The sequence below is a fragment of the Silene latifolia genome, chromosome 8 (genome assembly GCF_048544455.1).
Source record: "Silene latifolia isolate original U9 population chromosome 8, ASM4854445v1, whole genome shotgun sequence".
Classification (NCBI taxonomy): domain Eukaryota; kingdom Viridiplantae; phylum Streptophyta; class Magnoliopsida; order Caryophyllales; family Caryophyllaceae; genus Silene; species Silene latifolia.
The window spans coordinates 49,043,567-49,062,627 of record NC_133533.1 but is presented as its reverse complement, the minus strand read 5'-3'; the positions used below and the strand labels follow the sequence as shown (position 1 = coordinate 49,062,627).

At 38.4% G+C, this 19,061-nt stretch overlaps 1 protein-coding gene across 2 annotated transcripts in view; it reads left to right on the top strand.

Annotated features, from left to right (window-relative positions):
- The first annotated feature begins 1,233 nt into the window (after positions 1-1,233).
- The window catches only part of LOC141596819 (BEACH domain-containing protein C2-like), a 31,599-nt gene continuing 13,771 nt past the window's right edge, over positions 1,234-19,061 (top strand). For both annotated transcript variants that reach the window (XR_012522594.1, XM_074417072.1), the window contains exons 1-13: positions 1,234-1,415; positions 2,124-4,197; positions 4,830-5,617; positions 9,581-10,294; positions 11,398-11,532; positions 12,563-12,667; positions 12,876-12,989; positions 13,568-13,644; positions 15,013-15,094; positions 15,439-15,726; positions 16,368-16,987; positions 18,237-18,321; positions 18,821-19,015. Coding sequence is in view for 1 of the 2 variants with exons in the window: in XM_074417072.1 (XP_074273173.1) it covers positions 2,178-4,197; positions 4,830-5,617; positions 9,581-10,294; positions 11,398-11,532; positions 12,563-12,667; positions 12,876-12,989; positions 13,568-13,644; positions 15,013-15,094; positions 15,439-15,726; positions 16,368-16,987; positions 18,237-18,321; positions 18,821-19,015 (5,223 nt within the window). In the remaining variant the exon portion in view is untranslated. The remainder of the gene's footprint in view (positions 1,416-2,123; positions 4,198-4,829; positions 5,618-9,580; positions 10,295-11,397; positions 11,533-12,562; positions 12,668-12,875; positions 12,990-13,567; positions 13,645-15,012; positions 15,095-15,438; positions 15,727-16,367; positions 16,988-18,236; positions 18,322-18,820; positions 19,016-19,061) is intronic.

The following is a 19,061-nucleotide window of genomic DNA, read 5'->3' as shown; positions in this document are numbered from 1 at the left end:
TTAGTGAAGGGTACATAAATGGAAAGTTTTACGAAAAAAGACTGTATTATGACTAATGAACGATAGCAAATGGTTCGTATAACGAGTCACAACGACAAGGACAAATGACTCGCACAACGAGTCACAATGAGAAAGACAAATGACTCGCACAATGAGTCACAATGACAAAGACAATTTGGTTCGCACAATAAGTCACAATGACTAATGAACGATGACAAATGGTCGCCAACGAGTTAGAATGACTAATGAACAATGACAAATAATTCGTGTAACGAGTTATAATGACAAGGACAAATAGTTCACAAAACAAATCACAATACGTATTGCAAAGTGAAATGGAGGTCAAAAAATTAAGGAAATGAGCGCGAGCAAAGCAAGTCACAATACATCTTAATTTTTGGAATGAATTTTCATATTTGTTTACTGGTAATACCAAAATGGTAGTTTTTGCTGGTAGTCGTTGTTTGGTGAAGGCTGAGAATTTGAGGGTGATGGATGAATGGAGAAATTTATCTCATTTGTGATTAGGCTTTTATGAAATTGTTACATTATATTCCGTAAAATAAAGTTACGTTGTTTACTTTTGCAATACGTATTGTGACTTGTTTTGTGAACTATTTGTTCTTGCCATTATAACTCGTTACACGAATTATTTGTCATCGTTCATTAGTCATTCTAACTCGTTGGCGACCACAATAAGTAGATTATACATATGATGTATTACATCAGATGATATAAAACTAACAAAATTACAATATAATTCAAAAACATTACATACAAGCTCAGAAAATATTGAGTTTTGACGTCAAAAAACCAATTCATGGATTATACAACCAGTTGTATATGTTGTACGGTGTAGAATCCGAGCTTTGTGATAAAGTATCCGAGCTTTATATTAAATAATATGAGCTTTATTAGAAAGTATTGAACTCATCCATTTACACATTAAAAACATGAACTTTGAATTAGCTCAAAAAAAATACATATAAGCTCGAATTCTTATACTTGGTTGTACAATGCTTATGGTACAACTGGATGTATAATCCTATTTGTGTCAAAAAACTAACATATAACTTTTAAACTTTATAAAGATCGAAAAAAATACACAAAAACTCAAATATATATAAAGTCTCATATAATACATGCGATGTATAATACGTTTTCTCGTCCAGTTTTCATTTTTATGTTTGCTCCATTAGACCATTAAATTTAGTTCACATTATTAAATTAAATAAAATCACAAGAACAATAGTATAACAAAACAAAACATAACATAACATTGGATCAAATTTTTGACCTCCATTTTCTTCCCTTCGTCATTTCGCTTTGCTCGCGCTCATTTCCTCATCCTCCGATCTCCGTCGATTTTCCGATTTCTCCGATTTCTTTTTTACATTGCCGGATCAATCTCAACGGTAACATTTCTCCAATCTTAATCAATTTTTTTGTCTTTTTTTGATTTTTTTTAATGCACTTCAATTTGATCTGTAGAATTAATCTCACATTGACTAGGTTTAGATGATGAATGAGTTTCCGTGTGATTTTATCTAAGTAGATCGTGTTGCATTATTTTAATTAGTCTACATTTACATGTTTCAGGTACGAATTTGTTAATTTTAATTTTTTTGACGTATTTTATAGCTTTAAATTGAGTATTTATCGACTAATTAGGTTATCCGCACTACTGATATGTTGACTTACTTGGTTGGAGCTAACTCGTGTTTTTTCGGATTCGTTGCATTGATAATGGTGATTTTATGGTAAGTATAGAAGGAGCAAGTTGAAATTTAGATTGTAGGTAATTAATGTACTTCTATATTAGGACTAGTAGGATTTTAGTCGTTTAGCTTATCGACGTGATGACTGGAAGATTTGGAGGATAGTTTATATTTTAAAAAGTAAGATGAATATGGAGTGTTTTCATTTCGGTGTAAAATGAGGCACAAGAGCTGATAAAATATTTGGGAAGGGGATTCGAACTTTGTCCATACTATACGTCAGTCTTAACCACTAGACTCTAGGCTAAGACGTATTTGTTAAGGAAGACGAGTATTGTGAGGTTGTTTAGAGGGATTTTTATTGTTCTTTAGTAAGTTGTTGACATAGTCTAATGAATTTTTCAGGTAGTTGCTTTTGAAAAATTAGCATGAGGGTTTACTAGGTCAAAAGAAAGTGATATGACGGAGGAAGAGGAAGTCAAACATGTTGATATTTTGGGGGATGACTTACACTTTGATGGAAAAGGAGGTGTTGGAATTGAAAAAGAAGAAGAAGAAGAAGTAGGACAAAAACCATCATCACCGACTCTTGAAAGTCGTGATATTAGCATGGATGGTTCAGGTGATGTTGTGGGTAGCTCTGTCGTGGATGTTGCTGATGAGGAGCAGTTTGAGCAGGTATCTCTGAAGGATCAAGGGAAAACCAATGATGGCCTTCATGACAGGGAGGGCTCAAGTGCGTCACTGGTGCCTGACAATGACGAAAGTCCAACTGGTGCAGCGAAGGAAAACATTGAATTTTCAGGTGGGAAACTTGTAGATAGGGTAGATTCTTCCCAGACTGAAGAAATGAGAGACGAGCCCGGTAGCTTGAGTGCTGGTGATACGAGGAATTCTTCTTTATCTACCGGTCTTGATGTGTACAATAATTCAGGGTACTCTCCTATGGAATCTCCACAAAAGTTCAAGCCTAAATCTGTAATGCCTAGTGTGTCTCCTGAGCTCTTGCACTTAATTGATTCTGCTATTATGGGGAAACCGGAGAGTTTGGATAAACTTAAAAATATAGTGAGTGGTGTTGATGCCTTTGGTTATGATGAAGACAATGACACCATGGCCTTGTTGGTGGTAGACTCTCTTCTAGCTACAATGGGCGGTGTTGAAAGTTTTGAAGATGACGAGGATAACAACCCACCTAGTGTTATGTTGAACTCTAGGGCTGCAATTGTTTCAGGCGAGTTAATTCCGTGGCTGCCTTGTGATGGTGATGGCATGGGTCTAATGTCCTCAAGAACGCGTATGGTTAGAGGATTGCTTACTATTTTACGCGCTTGCACAAGAAATAGAGCAATGTGCTCAACTGCTGGTTTATTAGGTGTTCTCCTTAGATCAGCTGAGAGAATTTTCATGCCAAATGCTGATTCAGCTGATCAGCTACATTGGGATGGCAGCCCTTTATGCTACTGTATTCAATACTTGGCCGGGCATTCTCTTAGTGTCATTGATTTGCATAGGTGGTTTGAGGTTATCTCAAAGACACTTACTACTGCGTGGGCCCCGCGTTTAATGCTTGCACTTGAGAAGGCTGTGGGTGGAAAGGAATGCCGAGGTCCTGCTTGCACATTTGAGTTTGACGGTGAGAGCTCCGGTTTACTTGGACCGGGTGACAGTCGTTGGCCATTTGCCAATGGGTATGCATTTGCCACATGGATCTATATAGAGTCGTTCGCGGACACAGTAAACACTGCAACAGCCGCTGCCGCAATTGCGGCCGCCGCGGCTGCAACAGCTGGCAAATCATCTCCAATGTCTGCTGCAGCTGCTGCAAGTGCACTTGCTGGTGAAGGCACGGCCCACATGCCACGGCTTTTTAGTTTCTTATCTGCAGATAATCAGGGTTTGGAGGCTTATTTCCATGCTCAGTTTCTGGTGGTTGAATGTGGGACTGGCAAGGGAAAGAAGGCTTCATTGCATTTCACCCATGCATTTAAACCGCAGTGCTGGTATTTCATAGGTTTAGAGCATACTAGCAGACAGGGATTACTTGGCAAGGCAGAGAGCGAGCTGAGACTATATATTGATGGATCGTTGTATGAGTCCCGTCCTTTTGAGTTTCCTCGGATATCCAAGCCTCTTGCATTTTGTTGTGTGGGGACAAATCCTCCTCCGACAATGGCTGGTTTACAACGTCGTCGTCGTCAATGTCCCCTTTTTGCTGAAATGGGACCTGTTTATATTTTCAAGGAACCAATTGGCTCTGATAAGATGACTCGTTTGGCTGCTAGAGGAGGTGATGTGCTTCCTTCTTTTGGGAGTGGGGTTGGACTTCCTTGGTTGGCAACAAGTGATTATGTTCAAAAAATAGCCGAAGAAAGTTCGATACTAGATGCTGAGCTGGCTGGATCTATACACCTTCTGTATCACCCAAGGTTGCTTAATGGGCGTTATTGTCCAGATGCTTCTCCAAGTGGTGCTGCAGGTAAGCTTACATTTCACACTCCCTCAATCCCAAAATTATTTATTTACCATATGTCAAAAAAGTCGGTTTATAATGCGTAAATTTTTTAATTAAGCATTAATTCTGTAATATGAGCAGAAAACATTGAAGCTTTCTTCAAGTTATTGATCTTTCTGGGAAGCACAAAAGTAGCCCATGTGGCTAGTATCTACTGGATGAAGAGGGTGGGGGTGGGGGTATTATACATTTATAATACTTGCATCAGTTCCATCTTCAAAGATTAAAATTTTGATGATTAACTTGGGGTTTTCCCTTAACAGTCTTCTTCAATTGTCGTTATTGCACTGCTTAGATTGTTGTTATTATTTGCACTTCTCTTGGGGTCATTCTTTTGCAGGAGCTTCATTTAGTTTTAGCCATGTACCAGCTCTCGATTCAATGAACATTTTTACCTTTGCTTGATCAAGGGGCTTTGTGAAATTGATTAATCCTCAACCCAGGAAATCAGCTTTCATTTTCTGGTCTCATTTTGGGAGAGCCTTCTTGTGTATTTCTTTTTCATGCAAAACTCAATGAATTGGGTGTAGATTTCCAGTGTGATTTTTCCAGTGTTGTGAATTTATAGTGCTCTGCAAATATTGCGTGTTTGTCAGGTGTCATTCGAAGACCAGCTGAAGTTCTCGGGCAAGTACATGTTGCTTCAAGGATGAGGCCTGTGGAGGCTTTATGGGCATTGGCTTATGGGGGTCCAATGTCTTTACTTACATTAACGGTAACACATGTAAAAAAAGACAGTTTGGAGCCTGAACCAGGGAACCTTAGTGTATCGCTAGCCACAGCTGCGGTTGCTGCTCCAATATTTAGAATTATTGCCATGGCTATGCAGCACCCTGGAAACAATGAAGAGATATGTCGTGCCAGAGGTCCTGAAGTATTGTCTAGGATCTTGAACTATCTCTTACAGTCCTTGTCTTCCTCTGATGTAAGACACCGTGATGGTGTGGGAGATGAAGAACTTGTTGCAGCTATTGTCTCGCTGTGCCACGCCCAGAAACACAATCACGCACTCAAAGTCCAGCTTTTTAGTACACTTCTACTGGATCTTAAGATATGGAGCTTGTGCAACTATGGACTGCAGAAGAAACTCTTGTCATCTTTAGCCGATATGGTTTTTACTGAATCTTCTGTTATGCGGGATGCAAATGCTATTCAGATGCTTCTTGATGGCTGCAGAAGATGTTACTGGACGGTTCGAGAGAGGGATTCAGTCAAAACTTTTTCTGTAAATGAGGATACACGTCCTGTTGGTGAAGTGAATGCCTTGATTGATGAACTTCTTGTGGTAATTGAACTCCTAATGGTAGCTGCACCACCTTCACTGGCGGCAGATGATATGCGTTGTTTGCTTAGCTTCTTGGTAGACTCCCCGCAACCTAATCAGGTAATCTTAGAATACTTTATTATTATGGCCAATATGGTTAGTTGATTGAAATCTGGAATACTTATATGGTTATATCTGTGATTGGGTTTCGTCCTGTATAACATTGTATTAATATTGGTCTAGCCTTGATCACAGAATCAGTAGCAGCTTGATTTCAGTTGGTGTTATAAATGCAGCCTTAACTACACGGCTACACCACCTCAAAATGCGGTCACAGAAAGTTAAAAACATTTATAAATCATTCGTGATGTCGTGTTGCGGCTCCGATGTAATCATGCTGCATACATATAAAATTCGAGGAGTTATAGTCCGTGTTCTCGTCTCACAAATTGTTGAGTGGCTGACACTTTCTTGTGTCCTATTGATTACCAATGATATAGACTATTTTTCCCATAATCCATTATATAAGAGCTTTAATATGTCCATCTTCTTTCATAAATCAGTAAAGGGTTTAAATTGGGAAACATAAGCATCAATTACAAGGACCTATTTGAGAAAGTATTTCCTTTCTAAATGCAAAACAAATGTTCTAAATAACTATTATTTCTAGGTTCAAGTTCTTATTAGCTATTTACAAAATAATAAGGGATTTAAAGTTCATATGTTAGTCTTATATCACTGATTCAATTATTTGCTGGCATATGGCTCCCTTGTGAAACACCCTTGTCAGTTATCACAGTTCAGCCCTTGTTTACCCCCTCTCCTTTTCTATTTGTTTTAGAATGGAGTGATCTCACATACGTAGACCTGTTAAACAGACAGTGCGGGTCGAGGTTTGAGTTATATGTTTTGGGTTAGAATACAGGTCAGGTTTAACACTGACCAGGTCAATACAGGCCCAGATTGGTCATGCTAGAAATCTAGAGCACGGGTAAAAAAATATTTTCTGAAGCTTTTTTTTTTTTCCAATTTTTAATACGTTGTATGAAATTATGAGCATGTTTGGCCTCAATTCTCAAAAATGGGTATTTGTTTTTCAAGCTTAATTTTTTAAAAGTAAAAGCACTCCCATCAAGCTATGGCCGCGACACTCCAACTGTCCAACCAAGCTAATACCACCACACCCACTGGTCTACACACCATCACCTGTTCTCCACCACCACATCCACCTCCCAGCCTTAGACTTACCACCCACCACTCATCACCAACCTCGACTTACGATGGAGTCGACCACCCCTTGCCACACCCTGACCTAGGAATTTCGATCACACCCTTGACCCACCAGCGGCAGCATCAAGGCGTTTGGGTGGCAAGTTGTTGGAATGGTTGATGTATTGTACGATGTGGTGGATCTAAAGTACGATGGATTGTGAATGTTGTGAGGGATTGGGGTTTGGCATGCGGGGTTGTCGGCGTCGAGTGGTGGTGTGGAGCTGCCACCGACAACCAGCTCTTCTAGTGGTTAGTGGTGTAGGCGAGGATGGTGGTGTTATGGTGTCGGCGATAACTGATTCTTCTAGTGGTGGGTCGGGTGGGCATGTGGTGGTGGTTGGGGGTACCAATGTGGGACTGAGTACAGAATTGTTGGGTGGCTGGTTTGGGAGGAGGGGGCTGGGGTGGGGTTTGATAAGATGAGGGTAAAATTGGATTTATGATTATTTAATAATATTTTGCCTTAATGTTTGTGCCAATAACATGAATAAAAACCTAAATATATCTATCATATATCTGTGTGGCTTATGATCCTATATTCAAATATTTACTAATATTGAATAATTTTTTTTAATTATACTACCTCCAATCCACACCAAACTACCCATTTTCCTTTTTGGGCAAATCAACACCAAACTATCCATTCCTTTTTTTAGTAAAAGAAGCTCTCACATGCAATATTCTATTATTATATTTTTCTCTTTCATACTTATTCAACTACAAACACTACAGTTTTTCTTAACCTTTGTGCATAAAGTGGATGGGTAGTTTGGAGTGGATTGGAGATAGTATCTGTTTTATATGATTTTAAGAGCAACCCATCTTTAGTTGATGGTTTTCTGTATTATACGTAGTATGATTAGAAACACATGTCTAGTAAATTTATCTAATTTACGGGGTCAAGTCGCGGGTTGGGAGTTTTTCTCTTTAAATTTGGGAGTCATTTTTGGCTAAAAAAGGGTTAGGTCGTTCATGAGCTGGATCACAAATTGACAAGTGTACATGTATCACTTGCTATTTTCGAAAGAATCATACAAAAATGGAGTCAAACTGTCATCCATACGGGTTGGAAAAATAGAGCACATTGACATCTTATATTGTAAGTGCTTCTTATGTTGTGAAGACATGAAGTAGTAGTTGGTTGATGCATCTCTCGATGCAATTTTTAGTATTGGTCTCCAGAAAAGAATTTAGTATTGTTTGATTGTTTCCAACACAATGATCAGGCGGCACACATTTGACCCCTACCCCACTACAGGTGACTGCCTAAGATGATGGGATAATGTTGTTTAAATATTATAAAACAGTGACAACAATCCTCATTAAGGACTTGCCCAAAATTGGAGGGAAAGGGAGGGGGGAGGAGGGAAGGGAAAGGGAAGGAAGGGAGAGGGAGAGAGAATGGGGAGAGGAGTTTTCCCTCCAAATCTTTCCTTTGTTGGAGGGGAATTAATTTGCTTCGGAGGAGGGAAATGGGGGGATCCATTTTATTCCGTCACCTCCACTTTGCAATCCAAACAAAGGATATTGCGTCCCTCCAACTCCGTCCTCCTTTCTCTTCAAATCCACCTATCCGTACAAGGCCTAAAAGTGATTGAACGTGGTTTGTTTAGGCTAGTTTTTATTCCGACCTTTTGAATTCTCATTTATTATATTGTGCCCTTTTCCAATGAAAATTAGAAACTGAGAACTGAAGCAATGATATAGACATGTGACTTATACGGGGATGAGTTTATAGCAGGTGATTATCAACCAAAGGTTGTTTTTAGCTTTACTAGGCCATTTAAGCATTTGGTTTGCCGGATCTTGGAATCAGATACGGGCTTGCAATGATGCAGATGGCCAGACACGTAACTTGAGTTTGGTTTTGGCTGTGTTGGATTTGGAACCCCTTTAATCCCCTTGGTAGTTTCTGTTTGGAAGGCTGATGAAGAAGAGTGGAAGAAAATAGTCATTCACCGTCTTTGATCTTTTCCTTTACAAGTCCCACTTTGGGGCTTGTTCATCTCATCTTGTCTCCAGTGCCAGACATGCACTATAGGTTTTTTTTTTTCCACTTTTTTTGTTTGGGTATTTTAATCTCTCTTGTTTTGATTGGTCGTCATCGATCTGGAAGCCAAACAAAACAGAGGTATTTAGTTGAGCCAATAACTCATTCCAAAAGTAAATCCAACCCAATAAAGATACCAACTATACCAAATCCCAAAGTCACGTGGTTTTAACCAGATCATACTACTGTTCTTTTGACATGTAAGATATAGTACGTTATTAATTAATGGACACCAGCGGGGTGACAGCCATGAACAAAAGATATCATAGATGTGGTGGCGTGGCGGCCATCTACAAAGAGACTCAACGGGGGTGACGGCGATATACAGAAAGGCACTCTAAATTTGATGCCTATATACACAATGAGAGATGAGTAATTACGCTCTCAAACTATCACACAATGAGAGGATAGTCCACACTACTATTTGCAGCAAAGTCACCTTACATAATCTCTAACTTGACTACCCTAGTTATGATTCTATATTCATCATTCATGCTAATGCATTTATTCATTGTGAATGATCTGTTGCTTTATTTTCTACTGTTAGCTCAGTCATGGCATCGACTTCTTCACATATATTGATCTGAATGAGTTTGATTGTTGATTTGTAACTGACTTTGATTTTTGAAGTGAATCAATTTAGTCACATACTGACACACCCTGATAACTAATCAAAATGAGTTTGATTGTTGGTTTGTGGTTGACATTTTCTTGAAGGTGAAACTTTTTAGTCCATATATAACTGTTGTGATTTTGTCCAGGTTGCAAGAGTTTTGCACCTAATCTATAGGTTGGTGGTTCAACCAAATGCATCAAGAGCTCAGAATTTCGCCGAGGCATTTATCTCAAGTGGTGGGATAGAGACAGTACTTGTTCTTTTGCAACGTGAAGCAAAGGCTGGTGATCAGGATTTTTTTGACTCCTCTGTTGAAAACAACAATAAGGATTTGGCTGAGGACCGTGGAGGATCAGAAAGTTGCGATGATAATAGACTTGAATCTTTAGAAGTAAAGAAACCTACATCTGAAAGCAGTTTGGACTCTGAACGCCTTGGTATTTCAAAGACGGTTGATCTTGATCTTTTAGATGATGATGGTGAATTCAGTGATACAGGAATGCCTATAGAGAGAATGACATCTGTCACAGAGAACTTATTTGTGACAAATGTCGGTGGAATAAATTTATCCATTAGCGCTGATAGTGCCAGAAACAATGTGTACAATTTCGATAGAAGTGATGGTATTGTGGTCGGAATTATCAAACTTTTGGGTACTCTAGTTGCTTCTGGACAACTGAAACTTAAGTCAAACAGCCCATTACCAGATGTTACAAGCAGTGCTGGAACACCTGATTCGGGTGGCTCTATGTTTGATGATAAAGTGTCTCTTATACTTTTTGCTTTGCAGAAAGCTTTTCAGGCAGCTCCTAGAAGGCTCATGACTACCAATGTGTATACAGCTTTATTTGCAGCCTCGGTATGTGTTTACTTTAGTTGGTTGATTCTGGACTCTGGAGTTTGTATTTGTATATATTGCTTAATCTGTTGTTTGTTTACTTGCCTAAACATTATATGCATGTCTGGTCTGTACATTTTAAGTTCCATCATCCGACCTTTCTTCTTTCTGTTTTCAATGCACTTTTTTCTGTATGGTATGCGTGGGATGGCCGTTAGCCTTTCCATTCTAGTCTCGATGACCATGTCAGGGAAAAAAATGATAGGCGGTTGAGGGCTAGAGGCCGCAAGGAATCCCCATACTGTGTTATCCACTTCATTTAAATAAGGGGTTAAGGCGTTTAGGTATCACTCAGAATTGAACTTGTGGTGAGCTAACTCAGGCCTCAAGCAATCTAAATTTGAGCTGATTCGTCTTTTTACTGGCTAATAAACACCTTTTGCATCTACGTAAACCGTAAACATGTTTTAGCCATATTTGCCTTTCCTGTGATATCAGCCTAAAACCTAATTTTTCTTCTCCCATCCCCTCTCTATTGACGGAGTATTGATGTCAGAAAGTGAAAGTAGAGTTGATGGTATGGGTGGGCATTTAGAACACCCATTTGTCTCTCCACTGCGCGTAACTCAAATTACTGCCTCTCTGGTGTTTGTTATTTGCTATATCGGTTAATCCCAACAAGTAGTTAGGGTGAGGAAAACACTCAAATTTGTTTTTCAGTGTAGACGGAATCATGTAAGTTTCTAAACTATGTCCTCGTGACATACTCATTAAGTTTGAGGTGGTAGTTTCTGTAATGAGGCAGTTATAGATGTAAAGTTCTCTCTTATTCGCTTATTTAGATTGCTGTTTGAATAATTGAAGCGGGTTCATGGCAGATTTACTAAATCTTTCGTTACCCATGAAAGCAGTTGTTCTACACTCCTGCTGGCTGACTTAGTGGGTGGTTACGCGTGAGGGAGAAGGGGATGCTCTCGCATGACAGCACTTTTTTCCCTTTCAATGCAATTTGTGTTTAAAAGGTGGTGGTGATAGCCGCCATCTACTCGTTATCATGTTTCTATTACCTTTATTGCAAAAATCTGTTGAGTGAGTACTTGACATTTTGTTCTTTATTATTTTAGATAAATGCTACATCGACTGAAGATGGATTGAACTTGTATGATTCTGGACATCAATTTGAACATATCGAGCTTCTGCTGATACTGTTAAGGTCGCTCCCCTATGCGTCTGCAGTGTTGCAGAGTCGGGTGCTACAGGTCTGACCTTTCTCTCTCCCACAGCAGCGTATCTTATGTTTATAAGCCTTTGGCTTCTCATAATTTCGAAAATATCAGAGATACATTGGCAGACGAGGAGACTTCAATTGAAAAAGGGCATAGTTTCTCTATATAAGGAGAAATTGAACACCCTAGAAATCTAGAATCCACGATAGAGTTTGCCCAACTAGAGGCTAGATAAATCGCCCTCCTGCAGATAAACTCCAAGGAAGCAAATACTGAAACAGTTTGAGAAGTCCACTGCAACCAAACTTCAAAATTATAGCAAGTAGCCAAGTTCTGGACATCCTCAATTCAACACTTACTGTTAATCTAAGAAGAGTCATCAATGGCTTTTAAATCCAATACACTAGTATTTTTAATATTTACAATGTCATGAGTAATTGAAATTGTCAATGTTTGAGAGATGATTTATTAGACTTTTGGTGGAATATGTCTTGTTAACGTGAAGTATTGAAGTTCAGATCGGAGTTATTAGCTGTTAGCTTCAGAAACTTGGGATGTACCCCCCCACCATCTCTCCTCACTTTTATCCCTCCTTTGTCTCCCACCTATAGGTTCATTTTCTCCTTCACTTCAAGCAAGATTTAAAAAAAAAAATAGTGCTAGTGCTTGATACAATTTCACCTTGTATTTCTAGAAAAGTTTATATTCTGTGCTATCTTAATTAAAATTTACTTTCAGGCATAGTTGAAGGCATTTTATAGTACCACCATTTTGTTACTCTTTTATTTACAGATATGTGTGACTTAGAAATCTCTTGTAGCTAATACTGTTACATGTAAATATCAGTGCTCATTTCTGTCGACGAACTTATGTGAATCAGTTCTCTGTATTATATTAGAGAAAGACTACACTTTTTTTTTTTTTTTTATATTTGAAAATTTCTGTTAGTGTGAAGATTGCCATCAGCTTATTAGCTAATGGGCTATGTTCTCTTTTAGTAGTAAATTCTAAACCGCTATTTTTTTTGGTAGTAGTTTCTAAACTACTGTCTACTTGATTTCAGGATCTTCTGTTTTTGGCTTGCAGTCATCCAACAAACAGGAGTTCCCTTATACAGATGGAGGAGTGGCCTGAGTGGCTTTTGGAGGTTCTTATTTCAAATTATGAGGTAGTCCATCTCCAAACGCATAACATTTGCTTTTTATGCAGTAGTTTATAATAGATGGTCTGACTAAAAGCTGACTCATTTTAACGGGCGAGATATCTTTCTTCATCCATCTTGCAATGCTCATTCAATTAGTTTGTTTCTGGCCCTTTGTGCATTGGTTAATTAGTTTTTATTTCATATTGATATTTTTATTCTCTTGGCGGACCAGAGAGGGCCGGCAAAAGGTTTGAATATGTCCAGCTTGGGAGATGTTGAAGACCTTATACATAATTTCTTGATCATCATGTTAGAGCATTCAATGCGACAAAAGGATGGATGGAAGGTGGGTACATTTACATAATTACTCTTCTTTTGTGTATCTAGCTTACACATACCTGCAATGAAAACTCTACAATGGCGACCAGTGGATTATGGCTACAAAAGTAGAAATTAGAGCATTTGAAAGATTAGAAAGATCTTTATTACGGAGCTTCTATTAAGTTGTCCTCGAAAAGTTTGATAAATAAATTATCAAAACACCTAATAATCTACATTAAAAAATATATGATTGTCAGACCTTTATTGTTATTGTCACAATATGCAATATGTAGCCTGCTATAAGCGATGGACATTGGCAAAACATCTGCCAGCAATAGTTCTCATTTTACCCTGGCTGGGAGAAGAATTTAGTGGCTAGTTGCGTCTATGTTGCTGAGGTTCATCAATGTTTTGATATTGTCTTTTTAATCTTTCTATCAAACAATACTAATTTACCTTCGCGCTTTTGTTCTTGACTCCATGAAAGCAATTTTTTTTAGGAAACTCCTTTCATTGCGATAGTCTGTGTTCTCTCAGTTTCAGTCTGGTATTTTTTCATTTTTAATTCTTGTGTCCTGAGTTTGTTATTATGTTCGAGTACAGGATATAGAGGCTACAATTCACTGTGCAGAGTGGTTAACTATGGTGGGTGGATCTAGCACTGGGGAGCAACGCATTAGGTACCACCTTGTCATCCGATATTGGCTTCAATTGTCAGCGTCTATATGGAAATGACTAATTATTGCTGTCTTACTGCGGGGAGAAAATCTTATATAATCTTATGGTCTTCTATTCTGTCACTGGCTAATTCAAAGGTGATCATGTTCTTTGATACTAGGGAAAATTTTAGATCATCACATTAGAAAAGTGTTAAATGTTTTTTTGCTCTTGCACTTGGTGTATCGCATAAACTTAGACCATTGCAAAGCTATGAATAACAAAGAAAGGGATTTATCATTCTTTTTGATGTGTATGATGGGGTGGGCATGCACGTCAAGCTGGAGGGAGACTTCGTACTAGGTGCATTAGAGTCAGAGAGGTAGATGCAGCATATTACTATACTGGATGGTTGAACTACGTTGGATTTTGATGGCTAATACGCTTGATATCTTGTCTGGTTTGGACGATAAATAGATGATAGATAGACCAGAGATTGAGTCAATTTCATAAGCCTGAAGGAAGTTCTATTCCAGAACCAATTGGCAATTTGAGACTATGAGTAACTCCTTGGTTTTTTAAATTATTAATTCTTGCTTCTTTTATCAATGTGGAAGGCAACTGGAGGACTGATGAGTAACTCCATGGTGTTTTAAAGTATCAATTATTTCCTCTTTTATCAATTTCAAACATGTGGGCAAAAATATCATAATAGGAGGTATTTTAACTAGATATGACAGATTTGCTGTGTGACTATCAGTCTACCGAGTAACTTTGTAGTTGTAATTTTCCAGTGAACCATAAATACAGGACAATGCTCTTTATAGCTTATATGTATTGCTAACACTTCTTTTGATCGGAAAAAGCTATCTGTTGGATGTACAGAAAACCTATGATTATTTGGAACAGTGATTTCCTTTGACTGAGGGAATTAGGCAAACAATGTACTCCCTCCGTACCAGACCAATGGTAACACTTACCTAATACGGCCGTACCACACCAATGGTAACATTCCTTATTTGGCCCACAACATTACCAAATTATCCTTATATCCATTTGATATTTACATAAAATGCCACTACATACCCCACCTATCAACTCACAATTAAACCCACAATTACATACCCCACCTATTTTCTTCCCTCTTTACCCCTTCTTTTACCCTCTTTTCTTAAAAACCCCATTTTTTACCACGTTAACATTTGTATGGTACGGAGGGAGTAAAAGATATTGTCTGGCAAATCTGTTGTGGTGTTTTTTGGTTTTAATACTAGAGATAAATGTCGACAGCTTGAGAAATAAATATCATTGTGAATAGTTATCGTATTCTGATTTATTTTGACCTTTTATCGCATATTATGCTAACTGATTATTTTATGTCTGCATGGAAGACGAGAAGAATCATTACCGATATTCAAGAGAAGGCTTCTGGGGAGTTTACTAGACTTCTCAGCCAGGGAACTTCAGGTTCAGGTAAAATGCTATTATGAACTTCTCTTCTGTGTAGAAAATATTGCATGGAGTCAAAAATCTTTTTCTTCTTAGGGAACCTACTGGTGATTATTTCTTTGTGGTCACTGTTCTTAGCTTAAGGAGAGAATTATGGTTATTTCTGATATCTATATTGACCTTTTGTCATATAAGCATGATTTTGTTAGCTAACTTTAGAACTAATAGTGATGGTTGGAACTTGAAACTATATAGTAAATCTCTAGGACCTCATGAAAGGCAGTGAAAACAGGGAGATATTACAGAATTATGAAACTGCCATTACTGTCCTATGTTTAATTCTACTGACTTTCATATATGTTGAGCAGACTGAAGTAATTGCTGCTGCAGCAGCAGGTGTTGCAGCAGAGTGTTCGTCACCAACGAATGCCAAGGCAGAAGCTGAGAATGCTGCTCAACTTTCTGTGGCATTGGTAGAGAATGCCATTGTGATTCTGATGCTAGTTGAGGATCACTTACGTTTGCAGAGCAAACTGTTTTGTGTTCAAAGGACTGTTAATGGCTCTATACCATCTACTAGCAGCTCAAATTCTGTAACTATGGGCGCTGGAGAACTGAAGGATGCTTTGGGTGACCACAAGTCACTCCCTCTTGATGTATGTGCCTGTCATGTTTAATGTTTCTCGTAAAATTAATTGATTTGTGACTTTGATATGCATTTAAGGGAGATACACTTATGGTTCAAAATCGCGGTATCGGTCGCGATCACGGACACGGTTACGGTGTCGCGGCTCCGTCCTTTACTCGGCCATTGTGCTCCGACTCACGGTTGTCGCGGTGATATTTATTTTACAAGCTTTGTAGATATTATATCATCCATTGGCTATTTCATAATTCATATAAAGTTAAGATTAAGATTAATTCTATTTAGAGTAATTAATTTGACCAATGCTATACGATTTTTAAGAGTTTTTCATTACAAAATTTGGCCGGTACAAGTTACAAGTTATAGCTCGTTAATCTCGGGTTCATCGTGGGCCATATCTGGTCGATTTGGCTGATCACGTTATAAATCGGTTGCCTCGGCCAATATTTTCCTATTTTTAATTTACCAGATACATCTCGGAATCTCAGGATATCTCGTATTAGCCGCTTCCAATACTGATACATCTCGGGAGATACGATGCGATACGTCTCGGCCGAGATTTTAAACCGTGGATACACGCTTGTGTCAGTGTTATGCTTAATTATTCTCGAATATTCTAGAATTGTTACTTACAATTTGTAGCCAAACCAGGTCCTTGCTTCAATGGCTGATGAAAATGGTCAAATATCCGCGGCAGTTATGGAGAGACTGACAGCGGCAGCTGCAGCTGAACCATATGAATCAGTCTCTTGTGCCTTTGCATCATATGGAAGCTGTGCAAAAGATTTGTCCGAGGGATGGAAATATAGGAGCCGGATGTGGTATGGTGTTGGCGTTCCTTCCAAAACATCTGCGTTTGGTGGTGGTGGCAGTGGTTGGGAATCTTGGCACTCTGTTTTAGAGACAGATGAAAGTGGGAGTTGGGTTGAGCTCCCTTTGTTAAAAAAATCTATGACCATGTTGCAAGCATTGTTGTTAGATGAATCTGGACTAGGTGGCGGACTTGGAATTGGCGGAGGCTCTGGCACAGGAATGGGAGGTATGGCAGCTCTTTATCAATTGCTGGATAGTGATCAACCATTCTTATGTATGCTTCGAATGGTGCTCGTATCAATGAGAGAAGAAGACAGTGGCGATGAAAGTGCGCTCATGAGGAATTCAACTTTTGATGATGCATCTTATGATGGATTACATAGACAATCAGTCAACATGGCTACTGATAACTATGGCAGAGTGTCCACCAGAAAACCTAGATCAGCATTGCTGTGGAGGTAAATGAATATTACAAGACTATTTTTTATATCTTATGACTCTGTAATCTTCTGCAGGACATGGCTGGCAATTTAGTACTCTGCTTTTTATTTTTCCCTCACAAGTCATAATTGTATGTAATGTTAGACTACACTGGGCTCCTCTGCCTAGATGTGAAGCTTTGAAGGGAAAAAAAGGGAATTAAAGGTGTTGGTGTTGAGAGTCGAGCCCATTCCTGCTTACTACTAAGGCATTTGAAAACAGATAATTTGACAGTTCAGAAGGGGATTCTCCTATGTCATATCAGATTGTTGTTTGTGGTCAGACCTGTTGGGTTTTATGATATATTTTGCAGTGTTTTTAAGATGATAGTTTGAGTTGTCAAAATTTGTAACATCTCATTTTTAAAAGAGGATGGCACTTATTCTTTCTTGGGGAAGTCTTGCGGTTAATATAGAAAACCCCACTGATCTGACCATAACCCTATAGGCAAACCGCCTAAAGTTTTGTCTGATTCCACAGACATGTAGTTTCTAGGGCTTGTTCTGCGCCCTCACTTGTGTAGTATTATGTGCGTATTAATTTATGTGTGATTCAGCTCATTTGATGCATTTTGGGGGAAGAGATGTTTTTGGATCTTGCATAAGTGATCATTTTCTCGTAGTTTCCGATTGGATTTTGTAATACATGTGCCGTCATGGATATTCATTTGGTATCTATGATCTCATTTGTGTCACCAAATTCCCGGGTACAGTTATCTACAATGAGTACAATCTGAGTTGCTCCAGTTCTTTCCAAAAAATTATTATTTCACCTAGAAGTCAAAAGAAAGTGTTTGTGCAAAGAGTGTAAACAGAGGTCTACCTTGAATTGAAATTGGTTTTTAACGCAAATGTTTTGTTAATTTACGTTCATGATCTGTTTACTTTATAACAAATTTCTTGTTTATAAATTTGTACAAGAGATATTGTATATGTGCCTTCTGTTTTGCTGGTTAACAAAGTATACAATTCCTCTCAAAAATTCCCTTCTTATACAGCACTAATTGCTTTGGACGATATTATCATTTTTCATGTGTTGATCAGCATTTAGTTTTAATGATCAAAGATAAGAGACTTTTTTTTAATGATTTGAGGCCGGATTCTGCTGATTAGATTGAATTCATGTGTGCTACTCATGATGATAAAATTGTTTAATTTGTGCTTGTTTTGTTCCCTTTACCTATCTTTCTATTATTGATAGCTGAACTCTTGCTAATGTTTTGTTCAGTGTGCTCTCACCTGTTCTAAACATGCCCATCTCCGAATCCAAACGACAGAGAGTACTTGTTGCGTCATGTGTACTTTATTCTGAGGTTAGTTTCGTCAGTGTTGGCTATTTTAAGTTCAAGTTGCTGAGCTCAACTGTACGATTTTTTGTCTGTTTCTTTAACCTCTTATCCTTGGTTCCTATACACGTTAAGGAGGGTAGGGAAGATGAGGGGGAATGGGTCAATGTCATTTTTCTTCCAAATCTTTCTCCTGTTGAAAGAGTTTCAATTTTACCTTGTACAGTTGTAGGTAGTAAAGTTGATCTCTTCATTCCCCTCATACCCAATCAACTGAGCAGATAATGGAATTTATCCACTCTCTAACCCTCCATATTCCTCCATCTAAGAAAAGGGTTATAGTAAACTTCCTTTTTGTATGAGTATATGTAGACATTCGCTGCTGCGTACTTTGATTTTTGCTCTCTGCAGTTTTAGGTGTGATATGCTACTTTCCATTTCACTTTAGATTATTGACTATGATTAATGGTCTCCAGGAGTTTCCAATAATTTATAATTTTATTAAGGATCTTGACGATTGATCCAGGTGTGGCATGCAGTTGGCAAAGAGAGGATTCCTCTTCGCAAACAATATCTAGAGGCTATTATGCCCCCATTTGTAGCTGTTTTACGAAGATGGCGGCCACTTTTAGCTGGAATTCACGAACTTGCAACTGCTGATGGTTTTAATCCTCTGGTTGTTGATGACCGGGCTTTAGCTGCGGACGTTCTACCTGTGGAGGTGAATGACGTCTTTTAGTGTCATATAAAGTCAATGACTCAAATCG